At 52.0% G+C, this 22,275-nt stretch overlaps 1 protein-coding gene across 1 annotated transcript; it reads right to left on the minus strand.

Annotated features, from left to right (window-relative positions):
* Positions 1-7,720: 7,720 nt before the first annotated feature.
* Positions 7,721-17,502, minus strand: LOC308653972 (platelet-derived growth factor receptor beta-like; the record flags this gene model as incomplete). Its single annotated transcript, XM_081302754.1, has 12 exons — positions 7,721-8,579; positions 9,065-9,170; positions 9,700-9,799; positions 10,203-10,432; positions 10,909-10,987; positions 12,078-12,271; positions 13,287-13,446; positions 15,381-15,491; positions 15,798-15,902; positions 16,449-16,713; positions 17,314-17,405; positions 17,499-17,502. The coding sequence occupies 12 exons, from the start codon at positions 17,500-17,502 to the stop codon at positions 8,346-8,348; spliced, it is 1,680 nt and encodes a 559-aa protein (XP_081158880.1). The 3' UTR covers positions 7,721-8,345.
* Between the last annotated feature and the right edge of the window lie 4,773 nt (positions 17,503-22,275).

Here is a 22,275-nt window from a genome sequence, read left to right on the forward strand (position 1 = left end):
CCCTATTCTGAGGCGAAGGCCCACCTAAAGCAGGTGGCAGCACCCTGACCCCAGGCTCCACCTGCTGCCTCCACCTGGGTCACCTCAGACCCCGGGACTCACCCTGAAGTGGCACCTCCTTTCTCCACTGAAAAGTCTTAACTGGACTTCTGCAGAAATCTTCATCATGGCTGATTTTAGGACTGTCAGCAAAAGAGTCTCTGCAAAAGAGTTCAATGTAGATAAACTTCCTATTTTCATGTCGCCCTGTTTACTTGGCCACTGGCCAGGAAGATACCAGCGTTCCAGGTGCTGGACACCCCCTTAGTAGTTTTTCACAAACGTTTATCCAGTATAGTACTTTGTAGAAATGTGTAAACAAGGCCTCTGGCCTTGAGCTGGGCTTCACAGAGATGTCTACATTTTTAAGAGAAGTTACCAATTGGGCTCCATGGTAACAGCTGGCAGGGGGAGGAAAGAAAGGGGAGAAGAAGCTCTCCCCTTCTCAGGTGCTGTCCTTGAAGGGTTAACTTGCCCAGAACAGTGAAAGAAAAAGCTGCTTTTATGTGAACTTCTGCAGACTGTGAACTTCTGAGCCCCTTCCCTTACATGTTGGGATAATGTTCTGAAACTACCTGAACTCGGGGTTCAGGGGATTAATTGATTACAGCAAAAGCTGTGCCCTCTGAACCTGGCTGCAGCCAAATAAAACTGTTTCCTGCTATCTTCGGTGTCTTGCCTCATTTGTCCCTACAACAACCCCACACAGGCACTGGACGGCGACACTCCCTGAGGGAGATAGTGGCAAGGCCGTCAGCCTGCGTGGACCATGAGCTCTGAGCCTCAGCTTCCTCGTCCAGGCTGGCCTCCCCTCAGTCCTCTCCCAGGGTTATGGTGACGAGAGGGACCCCAACAGGGATGTGCTCCCACACCCTGAGCTGGGTGTTCCCTCTGGGCCTGCACAGCAGGGCAGTTCTGCCTGGTTAAGGGTTCTGGGCCAATTGTCATGGCAGGGAAGTCTCTGCTGCCGTACTTCTCTCTCTTTGGATTCGTTTTGGTTAATTTTTTACCACTGAGCAACACCCCTAGCCCCACCCCCTTTTTATTTTAGATTTTGAGACTGGGTCTCACTGAGTTGCTTAGAACCTCACTAAATGGCTAAGACTGGCCTCCAACTTGTAATCCTCCTGCCTCAACCTCCAGATTTCCTGGTATCACAGGTTTCCTGGTGCCCTTGGGTGGGCACCCTAGCTCCTGGCTGCACATCTCTCTTTACTTCTCTCTCTCAGTTGTTTGGGGACTTTTACAACAAACCTCAGAGGTTCCAGACTCCCTCCAGAAGAATAGAGCACCTTCCTAGTGTTAAACAATGTTGTTTTCAGGTTTGATTTTCTTAGTCTATGAGAGTACTATGATTTTTTGTATTTAAAGAGAACTTTTAGACTCCACTAGCACTTCAAATGTTTATTCTCTCTACTCAGCATCTCTGTGTCTGGAAATTGATTCTATGGGTACAAACAGGTAAAGGTGAAAATATAAACATATTTTCAGACCAGGGTCATTGCATCATAATTCATAACTCTAAGAATTTGAAAACAATGCAAATGTCCATCAGTAGGGGACCAGATAGCTAATCTATGGCTAAATGGGTGCATCTCTCAAAGTGGATAAATGAGAATCTGTATATGTCACTGTACTGTGTGTCCATAGTGTATACTGTTAAGTAGAAAACAAAGTCACAGAATAGCAGTGATAGTTTTTAAAACAACTATAATTCAATTACATGCAAATACAAATATTAATATGCATGTGAGTAGGGGAAACCTAGAAAACTAAAACTGAACTATTAGCAGTTTTCCATAAGAGAAATTCCTACACAGAGTCGCTGACTAAAGAAAGAACGCATTTACAATGTTACCAGAGTCTAAAATACAAAAAAACACACACAGGAAAGTGTTCTGTGTTACCTACTCTGCTAATGGGTTTGGGGCGTGTGTTCTTTGACACTGTTATAAATTCATTATTGTAAAACTGGAGAATGGACTCAGGTCACAGAGGCCTTGGAGAGACAGGGTCCTAATTCAGAGAAGGGACATTAATGGGGCTGGAGGCCCCTGGTGGGCTGTAGCTCAGGGCCCAGCAGAACAAACTCTTTCAGTCTTTCCCTCTTTTTCCAGGAAGAAGGACCCAAGCGGACAGTGGGTGGTGGAAGCAATGTGTAGTCCGAGTGGCTCATCTGTCTGGGAGGAAAAATTCCATCTCGCCCATCTGCCCTGGGAAGGACCAGGCAGGGGCTGACCCAGGTCACCGCAGCCCCCTGCACCTGCTCTGCACAGGGCCCTGAGGTCCAAGCTCTCTCCCAATCTATGTTTTCTTATTTTCACCCAGCCTTCAATTCACCCGGCTCTTCCCTCTCAAGAGCCTTTCCTGTCCTTTCTTTTAGGGACGTGTGGCACCAGAGAGGTCATGTGGTGGGAAACAGGGTTTGGATCTCTGGCTCCCGGGATCCCTGGCTCTACCCCTTTGGGTGGGCACTTTAGCTCCCTGAGATCCAATCTGCAAGGCAGCCAGGCCCAGGCTCCCTTCCTACCCAGACACACTGTCCAAATGATCCCGGGCAAGTCATTTTGCAATCTCCTCTCTCATCTGTACCTGTACTAGGTTCCTAGGATTGATGAGGGAGAAATAAGAAAAATGAATGAAGCACCAGACAGCCCCGGAGCACCACCTACTGGCTAATGGCAGCCAGACTTTTATCTGCCTTCTCTCTGTGGCCTTGTTTTTTTCCATTAGCCACAAGGGAACTGGGCTCTGATGTGATGTGACCCACCCAAGGTCCCAGGAGGGATGGGGCCTGGAGTCTCCTGACCTGCAAACAGGCTTTCCCATGAGCAGAGACAATCCCTTCTGGAATGTGGGTTGTTTATTTTCTTTCCAAGGCAGATCCAAGTTTTGCTTTAATCAACTACTGCCACAGCCAGGAGGAGGGATCATGAGTTCTGGGTGCACTGTAGAGCAGGACCCCAGGGGTGGGGACTTGGTATGTCCAGGCCCTCACTGGTGGGGTTTCTCTGACATGACTCAGCTGCCATTCGGTTGGCTACAGGGCCGTGAGTCAGAGCTGGCCACAGTCCTGTCCTCTGCCCACTTGCAACCACAGCCACAGACTATTGGAGACAGTCCAGGGAGACCTGCAGCTCCAAAACAAGGCACCCTTCCCCCAGGTCCAAGCAGAGATGCCCATCCTCTGCTCAGAGACAGGGGACGCTGGCCTGAGGACACATAACAAGCAAATGATCGGCCTCAGGTCAAGACCTAGATCTACCTCAAGGGATCCTCCAAGCAGCCCAGGTGGAGGGCAAGGGAACTCTGACCTGGTCTGGCACCCCTGCATTTGTCCCCTGCCCCAGTATTGTCCCTGGTACTGAGCAGCCAGTGACTAACAAGCCTGTGTTCTGCAGGGGAGCTGATGGCCAGCACTGGGGTGGCCAGAGGGACCAGGACGCCCCCCTCATGCCATGCCACAGTCTGGCTGGGCACAAAATCACGAGCCACTCACAGCTTTGTAGATTCAAATAGCAATTCTTTATTCCCGAACTCACACCGGCCCTCTACAAACACGTTCTGGGGAAATTCACGTTCTCCACCAGGCTCTGAATTCCAAAATACTTTTTGAATCCCAAGAGAACTCAACGGGAACTCAAGGATCCAGCGTGCCTGAGGCAGCAGGATACGCCCTATTCCCAGCAGGATACACCCTAAACCTGGATCCACCCTGGTCCTTGAGCAGGGTCACCTTTCTCAAGCATACATGCAATGTCACTGCAAATGACCAAGTCAAGTCCATTTCCACGAGTCCTTCCTCTAGCAACATGGGGTACGCTGGCAAGGAAATTGTCATACCTACTTGGCTAATGGCTCTCAGCATCGCCAGCCCACAGCCACTGAGGTACTGCAGCAGTGAGGCTCTGCAGCCTGTGGTCTGTGCCCCACTGTCCCGCCTGGCTGGACTCTGCCTCAGAGCCACAGCGTGGTGCCCATGCCGTCCCCTGGCCTCCCTAGCCACACTCTCCTTCCTTCCTCTCTCCTCTTCCTCTTCTCTTTCCCCTACTTTCTTCCTATTCCTGTCTGGGGCCCTTGCATGCTCTGTCTGCCCTGCTCCTGCCTGGATCCCAACCATGACTCACCCGACCTGGAATCCAGCCTCTCACCAGCCACCGCAGCCTCATCTGGCCACAGGCAGAGTGGAGGGGAACAGGTAGGTACCCCAGTTTAGTAGCCAAAGGCAAAGCCCAAGGTGGGGGAAGAGAAAAAAAGGAAGCTCTGGAGCCTCTGAGAAGGCCTGCAGGTTCTAGGCTGTCCTGCCTGGCCCTGCTCAGGCACAACAGAGGAAGAGAAGCCTCCTCACCACCTCACATCTGGGAAACCAATTCCAAAGTCAAGGTCCCCCAGCCACTAGCAAGGGGTGGGAGAAATAAAAATTGCAGGAAGCCATCGGAGAAATACACCAGAACCTTCTCTCGGCATGGTAGCCAGGAAGGGATAGGCCTGCATCGGGAACTTTCCCAGGCTCTCCCAGGGCAACAGATTGCCCAACGCATGTGACCTTTCCCTCCTCTCTGCTAGAAGCTTCCTCATAGTAGCTCCAGAGATGGGTGTAACCCATTTGGAACTGAACAGCCCAACTTTAACCTTTTTTTGGAGAAGAACATTCTATGGAAGGCCTTTGATATCTCCTGATATATATAAAGCAGGCGTGGGCACCATTTTGCCAGAAACTTGATCCGTCTCATCAAGCTGGCCCATCCTGTCCCTGCTTGCAGCTACTTTCTGTGTTCTGTGATTTTTTTTCACTGTTTTATTTCTCTTAACTTCTATTTCTCAGCCAACCATTCCACTAAGGAGGACCCCATTTCCACTGCCCATGCAGGATGTGGTGGGAGAAAATCCCTTTTCCAGAAGAGGGAAATGAGATCAGAGCTGAAGGGATGAGCTCTGACTGCCCCTCACTCCATATGTCCCATCCTTGGGGGAGACTCTGGGGTCCTCAGTTGGGAAATGCCAATCAGCAAGAAGGAGGAGCTTCCCTCACCCCCTGGCCAGCCCTCCACTTCCTGGGTGTCTTGGCCATATCCCTCAGTGACCTGGCACCACCAATGTCCACTGGTTTGAGGGCAGTGAGGTGTCACTAACAGACCTGGGCAGTGACAAAACCCTACTCCACCAGGTACTGCCTCCAGGATGGGGCAGCCGGCAGTTAAAGATGCAACCCCCAAAGTGCCCACCTCTTACGCCCCTTTCCTGGGGTGTACATCCTGAGGCTCTTGTCCTTCATGGGACACAATCGTCCTTACTGTCCATTCTCTCTGTGGCACATACCTTGGGGGCAGTGTTGGGCTGCATGAGGTAATGACCTCCCTCCCTGCCCCCTTGCCCAGGATATCTCCAGAGTTCATCGTGGGTGCTCAAGGGGGTCTCATGGTCCTCCCATGTCCCTGGGCAGCTGCTGGGGGCTTTCCTGGGCAATGACTGTCACTCCAAGTCAAGGTCCACACAGCTGCATTTGAGGCAGAGAAAGGGTCACGTTCCTGAATGCCCGGGTGTCATGTGTCATCTGGAATCTCCCCAGAACTCAGCAGACCCCCAGGAAGGTGATTTAGGGTACTTGACCTTGCTTCATCTGGACAAGCATGCAAAACCCAGGAATATTCTGGAATATTAGTGTTGACAGGGCACTCAGAGTGAATGAGTCCAACTTGTTTATTCTTCAAAGGGGAAAACGGGCCCAGAGAGGGCAAGGGATTCCTCCAAGGTCACAGCAGATCCAATGCACAGTCAGGGCCACCTACTGGTGCGCACATGTGGACATAACACTGCCAATCAACACATTTGTCACAGATGCAGGATCCGCTGGGCCTGTAACTTGAGGATGAAGAGGAAAAGCCTCAGAACCAAAGGGGCCTGGAAGACATGGGTCCTGTCCACAGCCAGTGTGCCCCGAGTGTCCTGGGCTTGTTGAGAGCCATCCATGGACTATATATGAACGAAATCAGCATGGAAGCCCACTGAATAGGAAAATCCGGTATTTGGGAGTTTCAGTGGCAACCCTGCTGGTAAGATCTTCCAGATACATATGAATCCTATTCAGCTCTGTTCCTGGTCCCACACAGCCTGGAGAAGGGGTGACCTGGTTAGCCACACAGCCTCTCAGAGATGGAGAGGCCAAGATGCCAATCAACCTGTGACTGCAAGACATCATGAAGCAAGACTCTACCCCTGAAACCCTATCCATGCCTTTAATGTACCCCCTTAAATAAACCACTAGAGGCATTTTCTAATTGTTCTGTTCTAGCTCCAACCAGGACTGGAAGATCCTATTAAGCTCTTAAAAACTATTCTTTGACACTGCCTCTTAATTAATTTATTTATTTTTTAATCTTTTATCAATTTTTTAAAATACACAACAGCAGTGGAATGCATTACAATTCTTATTACACATACAGAGTATAATTTTTCATATCTCTGTATATAAAGCATGTTCACGTCAATACATGCCTTTATACATATACTTTGTGGTTTTTTGCATTATAATTATTAATATACATATATACCACAATTTTTCATATCCATATCTCTGTTGGAATATAAAGTAAGTTGACACCCAATTCAAGTCTTCATACATGTACTTTGTATAATGATGTCCATCACATTCTACCATCCTTGCTATTCTCCTGCCCCCTCCCTTTCCCTCCCACCCTTTTTCCCTATCTAGAATTCATCTAATCCTCCCATGCTCTCCCTCCCTACCCCACTATGAGTCAGCCTCCTTATATCAGAGAAAACATTTGACATTTGTTTTGGGGGGGATTGGCTAAATTATCTTAGCATCATCTTCTCCAATGCCATTCATTTACCATGATTTTGTTCTTTTTTAATGCTGAGTAATATTTCATTGTGTATATATGCCACATTTTTTTATCCATTCATTCACTGAAGGACATCTAGGTTGGCTCCACAGTTTAGCGATTGTGAATTGTGCTGCTATAAACACTGATGTGGCTGTGTCCTGTAGTATGCTGTTTTTAAGTCCTTTGGGTATAGTCCAAGGAGAGGAATGGAATCAAACTAAAAAGTTTCTTCTCAGCAAAAGAAACAGTGGGGTGAACAGAGAGCCTACATCTTGGGAGCAAATTTTTATCCCTCACATATCAGATGGAGCACCAATCTCTAGGGTATATAAAGAACTCAAAAAGCTAAACACCAAAAATACAAATAACCTAATCATCAAATGGGACAAGGACCTGAATAGACACCTCTCAGAAGAGGATATACAATCAATCAACAAATATATGAAAAAATGTTCATCATCTCTAGCAATCAGAAATGCAAATCAAAACTACTCTAAGATTTCATCTCACTCCAGTTAGAATGGCAGCTATTATGAAGACAAACAACAATAAGTGTTGGCAAGGATGTGGGGGGAAAGGTACACTCACTCATTGCTGGTGGGACTGCAAATTGGTGCAGCCAATTTGGAAAGCAGTATGGAGATTCCTTGGAAATCTGGGAATGGAACCACCATTTGACCCAGCTATCCCTCTCCCTGGACTATACCTAAGGACACTTCCTCTAATTTCTTCACTAACTATTTTAGACTGTATTTTCTCAGGTGGCTTATCCCCTCATGAGCAAGAAAATTACCATGGTGAGGTGCTGGCCACCTTGTGATACGGGCTGGGTCTGCAGGCCGGGGAGTGCTGTACTTGGTTCAGTCCCAGCAATAATTACACCATTAATTAAGCATGGCTGGCCCCAGACCAGCTAGGGCCTGGGAAAGCAGAGACTAGTGTCAGGGGAGGTGGCTTCAGAGTGAAGCAACACTGGCCAGGGCAGGCCCAGCTCAGCCAGGAGCCAGGGGTGCCAGGGTTTCTTCCCCAGCTCCTGGGCAGATGGAAGTGTGGGGACAAGCCTGCGACGCCTTGAGGGGCAGCTGGCTGAACAGAGAGAGGTTACTGACCCCCTCACTCACCCAGATTCCAGCCTCCCCACTTGTCAGCCAGGGAGACTCCCAGGTAGACTGAGAACTACCAAGTTCAACGTCTCATCTTGTGTATTGGGAAACTGGGTCCCCTGGGAGGGACCCTGGCTCAGTCACATGGCCTCCCTGAGGCACAGGCTGGGCATGGTCCTGCAGTTCTCTGGCCTCCTGAGCCAGCCCCAGGGCCTGGGGAGCAGTGTGGCAGGGACAGAGCCTTCCACATGGGACAGCTGGCAGGAGCAGCATGGCTCACAGGATTCCAGGCCTGGGGGCTGTGGCCTGGTGGCAGAAGGGGAGCTTCTGGTGGCACAGGGTGGGGGGCCAGCCCCTACAGAAAGCTGTCCTCTGCTTCGGCCCAAGGCCCGGGGCAGCCTGCATCCATTGGTGGCTCCAGCTCCATCTGGGAGTCCCCCTGGGGCCGGGGCAGGGGTTCTGGCTCTGGTTCTTCCTGGGGGTCGAGAGGACTGTCACAGGAGATGGTAGAGGAGGTGTTGGCTTCATTCAGGGTGGAGCTGGAGGAAGAAGGCAAGTGGGTGAGGGCTGGGCCACAGCAGGACAGTAACTGCACTGAGGGATTCCTTGAACCCAGCTTTGCACACTTCTGCTAGTTGAATCCTGTAAAGACCCCATAAGGCCTGAGCCAGGAGACAAGCGCAGCTCAGAGAGCTCATGTCACTGCCCTACCTCACACTGTGGGCATGTGTAGGGGTTAGGCCCCCAGGAGGCCCCATTTGCCTCTGAGCAACCTACAGCAGGGTCTGAGGGCTTGGGTTTGGAAGCCATGTGGCCTGGGTTGTTCACACCTCTGAAGGAGCCCAGGAGTGGGCAGAGGTTGTAGCCCCTCCTCCCGTGTCACCAGTCAGTGTCCCTTCTTGGAGCTGCTGGAATAAACTCAGCCTCCACCCACCCCGTCCTGGGATCAGCAGAGAAACTGAGGCCCAGAGCAGAGGAAGGCTGTTCCCCAAATGCCAGCACAGCACTTGGAGCCAGGGACCCAGGGTCTGAACTGATGGAGCATGTGCCCCACCCCCACCCTGTTCCACATACCTTTCTGTAGCCCTCGCCAAGCAGCCTCTCCAGGAGCAGCACCAGCTGGGAGAAGGGGGGCCGAACCTCAAACTTCTCCTCCCAGCACTTCTGCATGATCTCGTAGCTGGGGAGGGGCAGAGAGGGTCAGGCCCCCTGGCTCTGGTGGGGGCAGGCGGTGCTGGGAGCTAGAGCCACCGCCTCTCAGAGCAAGAGGAGCAAGGACCAGGGTGTCGGGAGGCGTGGCAGCCAGCACCACCCACCACTGGCTCTGTGGGGTCGGCCACCTGTGGGGAGCACGTGGCCCAGGTGCAGCCCAGAGGGGTTTCATCTTCTCTGTCCAGAGGTGAGTTCTGATGACATGCGACCCCAGCTGAGCCACAGAGGTCAGCTCTGGGGCTTTGGCAGTGCAAGTCATCGGCTGGCACTATGACAGCCATGTGGGCAGTGCCAGCCTGAGAGTGAGGCTGGCACAGAGACAAGAGAGCCCAGGGCAGAAGGGATTCCTGAGCACACGAACAGCCAGAGCCAGGTGTAGCTAGACTTTTCTGGATCTCTGAGCTGAGAACTCTCTTCGGCTGAAGCTGGAAGAGCTACATGTCCACTGTCTCGTCCAGGAAATCCCCCCCCCCCCCAGGGCACGAGGCTCCACTCACATCTCAGCGGAGGCGTGAGCCGGCTGTGCCATGTGGTAACCGCGCTTGATGGCATTGTAGAACTGCTCGTTCATGGGCAGCTCCGGGTAAGGGGTGCCACCTGTGGAGAAGACAGGGATACACAGGCTCAGGGGTGTGACAAGGAGCAGGGGGCCCCCTTCCACTGCAGAGAGACAGGCCCCCTGGTCCTGGTGGAGGAGGGTGCAGTGTCCTTGGCATTGGGAAATGGAGGCCCTTCCTGGGCTCCCAGGAGACACAGCACTCCTCAGGACAGAGAACCTGGGAACATCAGAGCCAAGCAGGCACCCCTTGATCCTCGGATAAGGGGATAAAGAGGTGCAGAGAGGGCAAGGGTCTTGCCAGAGCAGCACAGTGGGAGAAAGGAGCAGAGCACTCGCCACAGGTCCCCTGACCCATGTCCCAACACCCTGCCCACAGCCCCACCAGATGGGAGGTGGAGGGAAGGGAATGCTGTGCCCCTGAGGGAGCAAGGGGCAGCGCACCCAATGTGAAGATCTCCCAGAGCAGGATCCCGAAGGACCACACATCGCTCAGGGTGGTGTAGAGGCTGTTGAAGATGCTCTCTGGGGCCATCCACTTCAGAGGCAGGAAGGTCTGTGGGGGCAGGAGCAGCGCTGAGTGCACAGAGGGGCCAGTGGCCAGTTCCCAGCCCACTCTGCACCTGGGCGTGGGGAGGTCCAGCAGCTCCACTGCCAGCTGCTTCCCTCTCCTCCTTCAGGGTCTGCACAGCTCCCATGCCCACCCCATTCCTGGCCACAGCAGCAGGGAGTCTTCTCTTCTCATTAGATAAGGACACAGCGGCCCCTGTCCCTAGGGAAAAGCCCTGGGTCTAAGAAGGGGTGAGGGAGCCAGGGACACACCACCTCCCAGTTCTCATCCTGGATGATTTGGTCCCTGGTGTCTAGAGCCCCTCCACCTCTGGGGTTCACAGGAAGCAGGGAGATGGTGGCAGGCAAGATGGTCCCATTTCATCCAAGCCAATCCCATTACTGCCTGAGGCCAGCGCATCTGTTTTACCTTGTCACTTGGGCTTCTTCCTCTGCCCATCACTCCTGGGTCAAAAGATATGATCTGCACACCCCCTTCCTGTCCATCCCTGGCCACTGCAGCTGGTCCTTCAGCCCCAGCTATGCCGAGTGGACCTGGGATTGTTTGCCTTTTCCTATTCTGGACTTCACTAGTGGCTACCTGTCCAGCCCCTGTGCACAGAACTGGGCCTTCACTGGGTTCTCATTGATCAAAGTGGCCTGATAGGTCCTGAGAGGAGCTGGGGGAGAGCAGAGAGTCACAGGTCACCTCATGTACCCAGTGGCCCAGAGGACCCTGTCTTTTTTCTTGTGGGGCTGAATGTCCAAGGCAGGTGACTCCTGATCTTCTAGGTCTCACCTGAAAGGATAGTGCTTCGTGTCTAGGCTAAACTTCTTCTTTTTCAGACATTGGTGGGCCAACGTCTAGCTACACCTGGCTCTGGGTGTTCATTTGCAATTGGGAATCCCTTCTGCCCACTTATTTATATGCGGTGCTGAGAATCAAACCCAGTGCCTCACATGCTAGTCAAGCACTCCATCACTGAGCCACAACCCCAGCTCCAAACCTCTCATTCTTTACCAGTGTCTTCAATAGCCAGAAAAAAATTTAGACTGGGTATGATGGCACATGCCTGTAATTCCATCTTTTGGCAGGCTGAAGCAAGAGGATCACAAGTTCAAAGCCAGTCTCAGCAACTGAGCAAGACTCTCAGCAACTTTATGAGACCCTGTCTCAAAAACAAACACAAAAACAAAAAAGATCCCCAAACTGGGAATGGAACTGAGTGGCAGAGAGCCCCTGGGTTCAATCCCCAGTACTAATAACAACAACAAAAAAGGTTTAGCCCTGCCTGCCTGTTTCTTCAGAACACTAGCCTAGTCTGGGGCCAGTTCAGAGCTGATCACTTTTCCTCCAGTTTCCAGGAGGGCATATATGCCCCCAATCCCACCCTAGTTCTTCCCTTCCCTGAGGGCCTGTTCATGCCTCTGACCTATGAACAGAGTTTCTTTTTTTTTTTTTTTTGAGAAATTTTTTTTTAATATTTATTTTTTAGTTTTCGGCGGACACAACATCTTTCTTTGTACGTGGTGCTGAGGATCGAACCCAGGCCACACGCATGCCAGGCGAGCACCCTACCGCTTGAGCCATATCCCCAGCCCTGAACAGAGGTTCTTATGTAGGCCCCACTATATAGCAGTTTGGGGCAAGTGGCCAGCCTCAGTTTCCACTTCCATGAAATGGGTGCAAGGCCATCGTCCTCCAGGATTGCTGCAAGGCTGGGCGTGTGAAGGGCTTTGAAAAGAATGTGTCTCCGCCTGGGTGTGAGCCTGGGCAGATCTGAGCACAATGCGTCCACCCACCAGAGGGCACGTAGTTATCATAAGGGGCCATGTAGTTGGAGGATTCGATGTCTGCGTATTTGACGTCTCCTTTCATGTCCAGCATGGGCACGTAGTCCACTGACTCATCCTTGCTCATGTCCATGTAGCCACCATCGCTCTCCCCAGTCAGGGACACGGGGCTGAGGAGTAAGAGGAACACAACAGGAAGGTTACTGGCTTCCTCTTTCCTTCCCCCTCGTACCCCGAGGTCACCCTGGGGACCCCTGAGGCCCTGTCGCTCATGGATTTCTTCTTTCACTCATGCACCCCTCACCCTTCAGTGTGTTTCAACACAAGTGACCACAGATCCAGTCCCTTGACTAACCTCTGTGGCTCTGAGCTTGGTGCTGGGTTGCCATGGTGACCTAAGACCCAGTCAGTGTCCTCAGAGAGCTCATACCAGAGGAGATTACAATACCCAGGACAAGGGGCACAGGATGGGCGTGTGCGGAGGCCTCTTTGGGCCTTCCTGCACACCAGCTACCCCGGCAGGTGCCCGGCCGTGATCCAGGGTGGGCAGCAGGGCATCGCCTTGATACCTCTGCCTTCGACCTCGCTCCCCAAAGGGCTGCGGGCTGTCCACAGGTGTGTCTGTGTGGGCAGCCTAAAGACGGCTAGGAAATAGGTCAATGCTGGCGAGGAGGGGCGAATACCAATGTCTCAGACGCTGATCGAAGTTACCCTTGTCCTTGTCTTTGTAATCAGCAAAGGAACTGAGAGCTGCTCTTTTCAGAAACATTGAAACCAGGAGTTGAGCTGCCGAGGGGCACCGGGGTGTGTGTAGAGGGAATGGGGAGGCGGCAGGGGGAGCAGGGCCCACAGTGCACCTTGGGAGGCCCAGTTCTCAGCCCATGATTGCCTCTGCCCACAGTGTCCCTGGGGCAAGAGACCACGATACCCTGGACACAGAGCTGTGGGGTCAGGGGTCCCATCTGCAGAGGGCTCAAGCACAGGACCTGGCACACTGGGGCAGGTAGCAGGGGGCAGCAGAGCCCAGCACTATCCCCATCACTACTGGCCTTCCCTGGTCCATGGAGGGCTGACTTGAGAAAGAACCCCAGCTCCAGGAGTGACTCTGCCCCCTCCCCAGGGCCCCAGCTGCCCCCCTGCAGGAGCAAGGGCAAGGGGGCTGTGCAGGCGCCTGCCTCCTCCTACCTGGACAGAGGGAGCCCCGTGGGCAGGGCGTTGCTGTAGAGCTCAGCACTGGGTGGGCGGTGCTTGTCCGAGTGGTGCTGCAGGAAGCTGTGCTTGTTGCGGTGCAGGTAGTCCACCAGGTCCCCATAGCGGCAGTACTCAGTGATGATGTAGATGGGGCCTGCAGGGGAGGGTGGTGGGCACAGGCCCCAGGGGCCCTCAGGCTTCCCATGAGGGCCACGGGGCCAATAAACAGGCTGAATGTGGGAGAGGTGGTGGGCATGACAGCTGAGGGTAGGTGCCTGGCACACCTGGGTCCTCTTCCTCCCTCCAACTGCAGGCAATAGATACTTAACCTCCCTGGGCCTCCCCTCCCCCATCTGTGAACTAACACCCCCCTCAAAGAACTGTCACAAGGACTAATGAGACCAAACATGGTCCCTGACAAGGATATAACTGCTATGTTTTCACACTCAAGCTTATTTTGGTACCTGGTATATGTAAAGAGGGAGAGGAAAGTGCTCCCCATTAGCAGTTTACTGGTTATGTTCAAATTGAATGCTTTTACTCAAAGTCAACAAGTAGACAGTGCAGATATTGATAAAAACAAAACTTTTGAAATGAGTGCCAGGCACAGTGGAGCACCCCTGTAATCGCAGCTACTCTGGAGGCTGAAGAAGGAGGATCAGGAGTTCAAGGCCAGTCTCGGCAACTTGGTGAGATCCTCAGCAACTTAGCAAAAGTCTCAAAATTAAAAATAAATAAATAAATAAAAGGGCTGCAGAGGAAACTCAGTGGCAAAGTGCCCCTGGGTTCAATTTCCAGTACCAAAAAGAAAGAAAAAAAACCACAACTTTTTAAATGAGCCATTATTGCAGATATGAATTCGTCTAAGTATGCAACATACTTCTGTATTTTGAATGATTACACAATCCTGAGGAAAATCCCAAATCTCACAAAGCAGCTAAAAATGGCAATAATGTTATTTTTTTTCTTTTGTTGTAGGTCAACTTGCAATCAAATACACATAGTAAGGCCAATAGACTTTTTTCTGTGATCAGAAGGAAAGCAACTCCCAATTAGCTCACTAGTGGTCTCCAATGAGGGAAAGGGGGTAATGTGATTCTTCTGAGTGTCCCATGAGTTCTTATTTATCACAGTTTTCAAAAGGTATTGTGAATAGTTAAACTGTGGAAGCAACCTAGATCATTAGATGAATGTTTAAAAAAATATGGCGTGGGCTGGGGATGTGGCTCAAGCGGTAGTGCTCTCGCCTGGCATGCGTGCGGCCCAAGTTCGATCCTCAGCACCACATACCAACAAAGATGTTGTGTCCGCCGAGAACTAAAAAATAAAAATATTAAAAATTCTCTCTCTCTCTCTCTCTCTCTCTCTCTCTCTCTCTCTCCAAAAAATGGCACATATATACAATGGAATATTACTCAGCAATAAAAGAGAATAAAATCATGGCATTTGCAGGTAAATGGATGGAGTTAGAGAAGATAATGCTAAGTGAAGTTAGCCAATCCCCAAAAAACAAATGCCAGGTGTATTCTCTGATTTAAGGAGGCTGATTCACAGTAGGGTAGGGAACAGGAGCATGGGAGGAATAAATGAACTCTAGATTGGGCAGAGGGGTGGAGGGAAAGGGAGGGGGCATGGGTTAGAAATGATGGTGGAATGTAATGAACATCATTATCCAAAGTACGTGTATGAAGACATGAATTGGTATGAATATACTTTGTATACAACCAGAGATATGAAAAATCGTGCTCTGTATGTGTAATAAGAATTGTAATGCATTCTGCTGTCATATATGAAATTTTAAAATCATTTAAAAAAAGAAAAAAAGGTATTGTGAAAATAGAAGAATGTCCAAGGTCACTTTGATTTGGAAACTCCCAGAATTGGAAGCCTGAGGAGTCCTTTGGCCATGAAGATGTGACTCTGCGGGCTCCTAAGTCCCACTCCCATCTAGGACTGTGAAGGGAGAGTGCTGGGCAGGAGGGTGTGGTGCCCCACTGCACTGTCCTGCTATCCACAGGTGAAGCAGGAGTCGGGGCAGCCTGGGCAGCCAGTGGGCGTTTCCCCAGAGTCCTGGGGTGGCTCTCCTACCTCCCTGGGTGCAGGCCCCCAGCAGGTTGACCACGTTCAGGTGGGGCCCCAGGTGGCTCATGATCTTCAGCTCTGACATGAGGGCTTGCTTCTCACTGCTGCGGGCTGTGGCTGCAGGGAAGGGACTCAGCTGGTCACTGAGGCTTCTTAGAGGCCCCATGGGAGCTACTCAGGCTCCTCTGCCCCACCCGTGCTGCTGCAAGACCACAGGCCCTGTGCAGGGGAGTGTGCCCCACCCGGGCAGGGAAAGAGGGAGGGAGCAGGGGCCAGGAGGACCCTCTCCTGGTGTGACCCCAGTGCTTGTGTCCAGCACATCAAAACCAGTGACTCTGGGAGAGGCTGAATGCTTGGGGAGATGGGGGAGGGGACAAGGGAGGTGGGACCTGTGTGAGGGAGGAGCAGGTACCCAGGACTCACATTTCAGCATCTTGACAGCCACTTTCATGGTGGCCTGGGAATGGCTCAGGCCATGAGCCGTGGCCTCCACCACCTGCCCAAAGGCCCCAGAGCCGAGGGTGCGTCCTGGGAAAAGAGGATCTCTCAGTTCCTAGACCACCAGGAACCTGTACTCCCCTTGAGAGTGGTGGGGAAGAGCCACTCTCTTAGGTCAACCTACACATCCCTCAAATCCCTCTGGACTTAATGTGCTCCCCCCAAAAGGCTCCATACTGATCCCCAGTCTTTCCTGGTGTCTCCTCAAAGTCCTGCCTGCTCTCTGCCCCAGCTTGAGTCCCTAGGTGCCTTCCTCCTCCCCATGGGAACACAGCTCCCCACACCCCTTCAGCTCCCTAACTAGATGAAGCACAGGCTGGCACCAGACCTGTCCTCGTGCTTCCTGCCATGGAGGGTCCTATCTCAAGTCTCAGGCTCACAGGACTCAAAGCTGGGGAGTCCCTGGGGCTCCTCTTGACCTCATTTTGCAGAGGAGGAGACTGAGGGGTGGGGAAGGCAAGATACCAGCCCCAGGTCCCATAGCCATGACAAGCTATGGGACTGAGACCAGACCCAAGAGAGGCTGGCCTCCACTTCAAGTCCCCAAACTGCCAGGTGGGGCTTCCCAGGACTGACCAAGCACAAGCTGGTCCCGTGGCAGTTCCCAGGTGGAATCGTAGGGCAGCTGCATGGGGTCCACATAGATGTACTCATGGCCATCAGAGCTCACAGACTCAATCACCTTCCATCGAATCTCATAGCGTGGCTTCTGCAGGACCAGGACCAGAGCATCAGACAGGCTCTCTGCACTTGAACTCACTAGGTTCAGACTCAGAGGGCAAAGGAGCCAGTAGGCCCTGAGGCCCAAGAGGGGCAGGGCCAAACTAAGTGGCACAGCAAGTCAGGGCATTCATGGGCTCAGGGATAGGTACCCAGGGGCTCCAGGGGGAGGAGGGGGTGGCAGAGGAGCCATCGGGGTATGACAGGCTGAGGAGCAGCTGACAGCCAGGGGCCTGGCTCATCAGAACCACCTCAGCTGCCTCTCTTGGAGCCTCTGTGGCTCCTCAGGTGGGAGTGGAGGAGCAGGCAGCCTGGACATGGTCCCTCCCGACATGAGGTCATCCCTGAGGGAATTGCAGAAGGATGGAAGTTTTGAATGTTGAAATTTGGGATGCTGAATTTATAAGATAGGACTCAGAATGAGGGAAGCATGGGGGACAATAATTTTAATTTTTTAAATTTTTTGTGGTGAAATTTCAGGACATGGATCTCAACGCATCCATGAGAGTCTTCATGGGTGACTGGGACAAGCAGGACCTGGGGTTAGAGCTCAGCAGCACCAAGGGACCCTGTTGCAGCCCAGGCTGCTGTGGGTGGAGGCAGCTCAGAGACCCTGAGCTCCATGCTAGGTCCACCTATGGCCACATCCTGCAGCATGGGGTGGAGACATGCAAACCCAGGGTACCAACCCCTACTTGCTCTAGGCCAGAATGGGACTCACCTGCCAGAGCATGATGAGGATGATGAGGGAGATGACTGTGAGAACCACCAAGGCCAGGATGGCTGAGATCACCACCACCTTGAAGGGGAGGGCTGGGGACAGAGACCAGAGCAGGTCATTGAGCAAGCAGGGAACTGGGTAGCTGCTCTCCCCTCTCCCACTGCAGCTATCAAATCCCTTCATACCCATTGTGCCCAGACAGAAGGCCCCACCTCCTTTATGGCCTATAATGTCACACCCTCAGCCTCTTGCTCTGGGCCACACCTTCAGCCTCTCTCATGAACCTCTACCCCTCAGTCACCACCCCCAGTTCTGATGCTTTTGGTCTCCATGTGTCTTCGGCCCAGTCAGGGTCAGTATTGCATTTCTGCCCCTGCTCTAGGCTGGGTGCAAACCTTTTTCTGGGTTCCTGTCCATTGCCTGGGTCTCCCATGAGACCAGGAGCCCCTGAGGGCCATGCCCTTGTTGGGGTATCATAGCAGGTCAGAGCTCTAAGTTCCATGCCTGACCAAGTAGCCGATGGACTTGCCACTGAGGCTGAGCTGCCATGGCTGGATGAATCCAGACTCAGCAAGGAGCCTGCTCTGTGCCTCTCATCTGGTTCCCCCCAGAGCCCAGCTAGGAGTGAACAGGGATGACAGATAATAGAGTTCCTGGGGCCCCATGTCCCTGAGTCTCCTCTAAACCAGACCTCAACCTCTTCCCTCCCCAGCACCTTGGTCAGACCTTGCCCTGCCCTGCCCCACTGGATATCCGAGTCTCCTTTGGGAACTTGGTTCTTCCTCCTCTGTCCCCTTCCTGACCTTCTCAGATTTTCCAGGGAGCCCTTTCCTGCCTCATGTCCTCCTCAGGGTCACAGACCCACACCTCTCTTCTGCTGTCTCTCTCCAACAGTCTCACACATCCAGGGCCTGGGATAAAGCCTGCATCCTCTGGGGAGTCCTCTGAGTAAAGAGGAACTGCCATACAGCCATCTCAGTCCCCGGGTCGGGATAGATGGCGTCCACCTCTGCCTTCACTCAGAGCTGGTCTGCAGGTCAGGGTGCACTGTCTAAGCAGGTGCCCACTTGCTCAGGGACATGTGTGCATGTGTGGGAGGTTGGATGAGGTAGGGGTATTTTTTAAAAATACACCCACATTCACAGGGTAGGAGACAGGAGGCAGGTGTGTACAACAGGCACACACACATAACAGACCACTAAGTACACAAGTGTGTAGAGAGCCTCTCACGGCCCTTGGAGCCTTGCTTGCTCTGCTTTCTGCCTACCCCCATAACCCATCTCCTTCCCACTGCCTTTTCTCACCCCCTCCCCCAAATCCACACACACTCTAGGATCTCTGCAGCTCCAATTCCTTTACTTCCTTAGAACCTGCCTTGCCTGGAGGCTTTCCCAAAGGCCGTTCCGCTGACTGGAACACTCTGCCTCACCAGGCCTTCTTCCAGTCATCTGTCAAGTTTGACCTAAAGGACTTTTATGCCAGGACATTTTCTCAGTCCCACAGATGGCCCCTTCTCCCTCGAGGCTTTTGCCTCCAAATGGTGATCCCAAGTAGGATTGCTTATTTCTGCAGCCCACCCCTCCTTTGATCTCTAGGCCCTAGGGGGGCAGGCAAGGCTGGTCCATTGGCCTTGATAAATGGGGTGCACACAACTTTTTATAGAATAAGAAAACAGGTGAATGAATGCAGTGCATTCATGCAAGAGCATACGTACACAAGAATGGGCACCTAGACATGCAAACACATCTGTGCACTGCTAAGATTATTTATACGTGTAAGATTTGTGCATGTAGGTGTCCCTTCTAAGATATATGCATTGTACAGCAGGCATGTGTGTTCAGGTATTGTGCTGGAACATTTTTCCAGAAAGGTGTGCTGCAATCACATGCTTACAGACATGCACTATGACACTTGACACATATGCACAGGAATTACACATGTAATATTTGCACACATGTATGGGGGTTTATACACAAGCCTGGGAATGGGGCAGGCTTATGTCCATGGCTCATAAACATATTCTGTGAGTTTACACACACATATAAGCATCAAGCTTGTTGAGTCCATGTTTACATACCTATACTCTAGCTTTATTTGTGTATCTCAGATTAGGCATTCTTCAACACAAAGTTTACAAGTCTACACACAGAGAGTTTGCACCTGTGTCCTGGGACGGGGGCTGCTCGAGGTCAGGGCTTCCACCATCCAGCTTACATTCTCTCTGTAGAGGCAGACAGTGCTGCTCAGACCATGGTTTCTACACTTGGGTTTGTACACAGGCACCCATTTCTCCCCCCTGCTGCCCTCCTGCTTCTTCAAGGCCGGCTCCAAAGCCACTGCTCTGGAGCCCTCGCAGACTCACCTCCCTGTGTCCCCCACCCCTTAGGGGTACTCACCCAAATGTGCCAGACTACAAGACGCTCTGCTGCCTGGACGAGCCTAAGCATGGCTGCAGGTGTGATGAGGGGGAGGGGGACCAGATGTGCATGGAGACCCTGTTCAGGGGGATGGCTAAGGGACCTGAGTGTGGCCTGAAGCATGGTGCCTCCAGGGCCCACAGGGGCTGCCTCCACCTGCTGCAGCCTGATGGGGACAGGGAGCAGGGCTCCTGGAGGTCCACCCTGTGGCAGCAGGAGGACAGGCAGTGCCATGAGAGGCGGGTCCTGCCCCTGATGGGGAAACATGTGCCCACAGCTTTCTAGCAACAGGAGGCACGAGGGGGACGTCAGGATCCGTGAGGGGTGCAGGACGTGCTGTTGGCCAGATCTCCTGAGCCCTAGGAAGTGGAGACCCCTTACCTGGGCCTGAGGCCCTGACCATCTGCTTGTGGCTCTTAGTCTTCCCCGAAGTAGCTGTGTGACCCCAAATAAGTCATTGACCTTCCTTTCATTATCTCTGTCATGGAGATACTGTGCCCTTTGCCAAATCCCTGTGACCCAGGCAGATATGAGAAAATGGAAATGAAATTGCACCGTAAACAATAAACGGCTCAGCCTTCCTCAGCAGGACACGGAACCCAGAAGCCAGAAATGAAAAGACCACAGATTGGACTACACACAAAGTAGAACCTTCTGTGGGAATAAAGACACCAGAAGAACCATAAAACAGAAGTGGCGGGCTGCGGGGAAACCGTTTCACATTCATGACAACAGGGTTCACAGATAAAGCTGCCTGAAAAATCAATTTAAAAAATGGACAAAGTATATTTGTAAAAGAAATACTAATAAACAATCAAAATGAAAAAAAAAAAGGGTCATCTTCTCACTAACCCAGGAAGTCTCACACTGAAAACATCAGTGAACTTCCATCTGTTTCCAGCAGACTGGGAAGTGTTGATGCCGCTTTTGGGGCCCTGGGGTGAACCCAGGGCCTCACACGTGCAGGCAGGGTAAGGGCCCCACCCCTGGGTTCCACCCCCAGGCCTGGGAAAAATTTCTAAATACCCAAAATATTCGCTGCCAACAAGAATGTAGTGATGCTGGGTTTCCCACACACCTTCTGGGGGTGCACGTCCACGCGGGCATTTTCAGGGCACAGTTGGACAGTATCTCCACGGATTTCAGGACCTACCCTTTGACCCGCCATCTCTCTGCTGAAATGGATCCTGCTCTAAGGACTGCCCATGCGCCCAAAGGCTCCTGTGCAGCGAGGTTCACAGCAGAGAAAAGTCAGAGGGAACTCAAGTGCCTATGCTTAGAGGAACCAAGAGGCAAATGACGGTCCCTTCATATGGGATACCAATACAGCCATTTCACAAAGTAGATCTCTGTGCACTGACTTGGAAAGGTTTCTAAGGTGTGTGGTTAAAGAATGGAGCTCAAACTCCAATATAACAAATAGCTTATGACATTATTTTTTGAACCCGTGAAGGATGGAGTGGGGAATGGACGTGTGTAGACACACGTAAACGTCAGGAGGGGTGTACATATCACTTGTGGTGGCTGCTGGGAATGGGCCATGGTTGGGAGAAGGGTTAGGGGGAGCTTCCAGTTTGGGGGACTCTATCCCTCTTAATGGATGGAAGTCTCACAGTGAACACTGGTGTTACAAAAAATAAAAAATAAAGGAGGCACAAAGGATGGGAAGGGATGGGGGTCCCACCACCCCACCTGGGTCCCATGACTGCTACTGGCCCAGTAAGGGAACCACTGGGTGCCCCTGCTGTCCAGGTCTTTCCAAAAGCCCTTCTTCCTCTTCCCCGCCTCTGCTTGGCACAACCCAGCTTCCCTAGACCTTGTTCTTGCCCAGCTCACAGGTGGCTTTGGTTCATAGCAGATATACAGCCCCACAAAACACAGTGGGTATCCCAGTGAGCATGGATTCCTCCCTGTCAGTGACATTCAGCTCTTAGAGGAGGTGGTGGGTTAGTAGGGCTCACTCATGCATCCACGGAGCAACTAGAGACTGCTCTGGGTGGGGCGGGGACACCTTGGCCACACTGGGCACCTGGGCATGTCATGATGTTAGGAACATAAGAAGCCAAAGGGGTGTTGGGGGGGGGAGAAGAAGGGAAGGAAAACCATACAGTGTCTCTTGAGGTCTACACGAAGAACTGGCCCCTCCTCGTTTCCATCTCATTCTATTGTCCAAAGAAAGCCAATCTGCCAAGCCCAGATTCAAGAGTCAGAGAGATGATTCCATCTTTTATCCTAAGGGGGACACTCAAGTCACATGGCCAAGAGCTTAACTGCTGGAAAGAGTGAAAAATTGGGGCATTGGTGCAGTTTTCTTAAAGCACCATAAAGAGGGAAAAGACAACCCAGAGAACAGGACAGGTTTGCCACCATGTAAACAAAGTACCCGTTTGATATTTTACTTCTTCCCTTATTTTATGCCACACCATTGTAGAAAACAGCACTTTTTACTGATCCAGTCCATGATTAATGAATATTCAGGTGGTTTCTAGTTTGGGGCTACAATGACAAATGCTGCCAGGTGTCTTGGTGCATGTAGACACACATT

This window comes from Spermophilus citellus (assembly GCF_964194105.1).
Source record: "Spermophilus citellus genome assembly, chromosome: 1".
Classification (NCBI taxonomy): domain Eukaryota; kingdom Metazoa; phylum Chordata; class Mammalia; order Rodentia; family Sciuridae; genus Spermophilus; species Spermophilus citellus.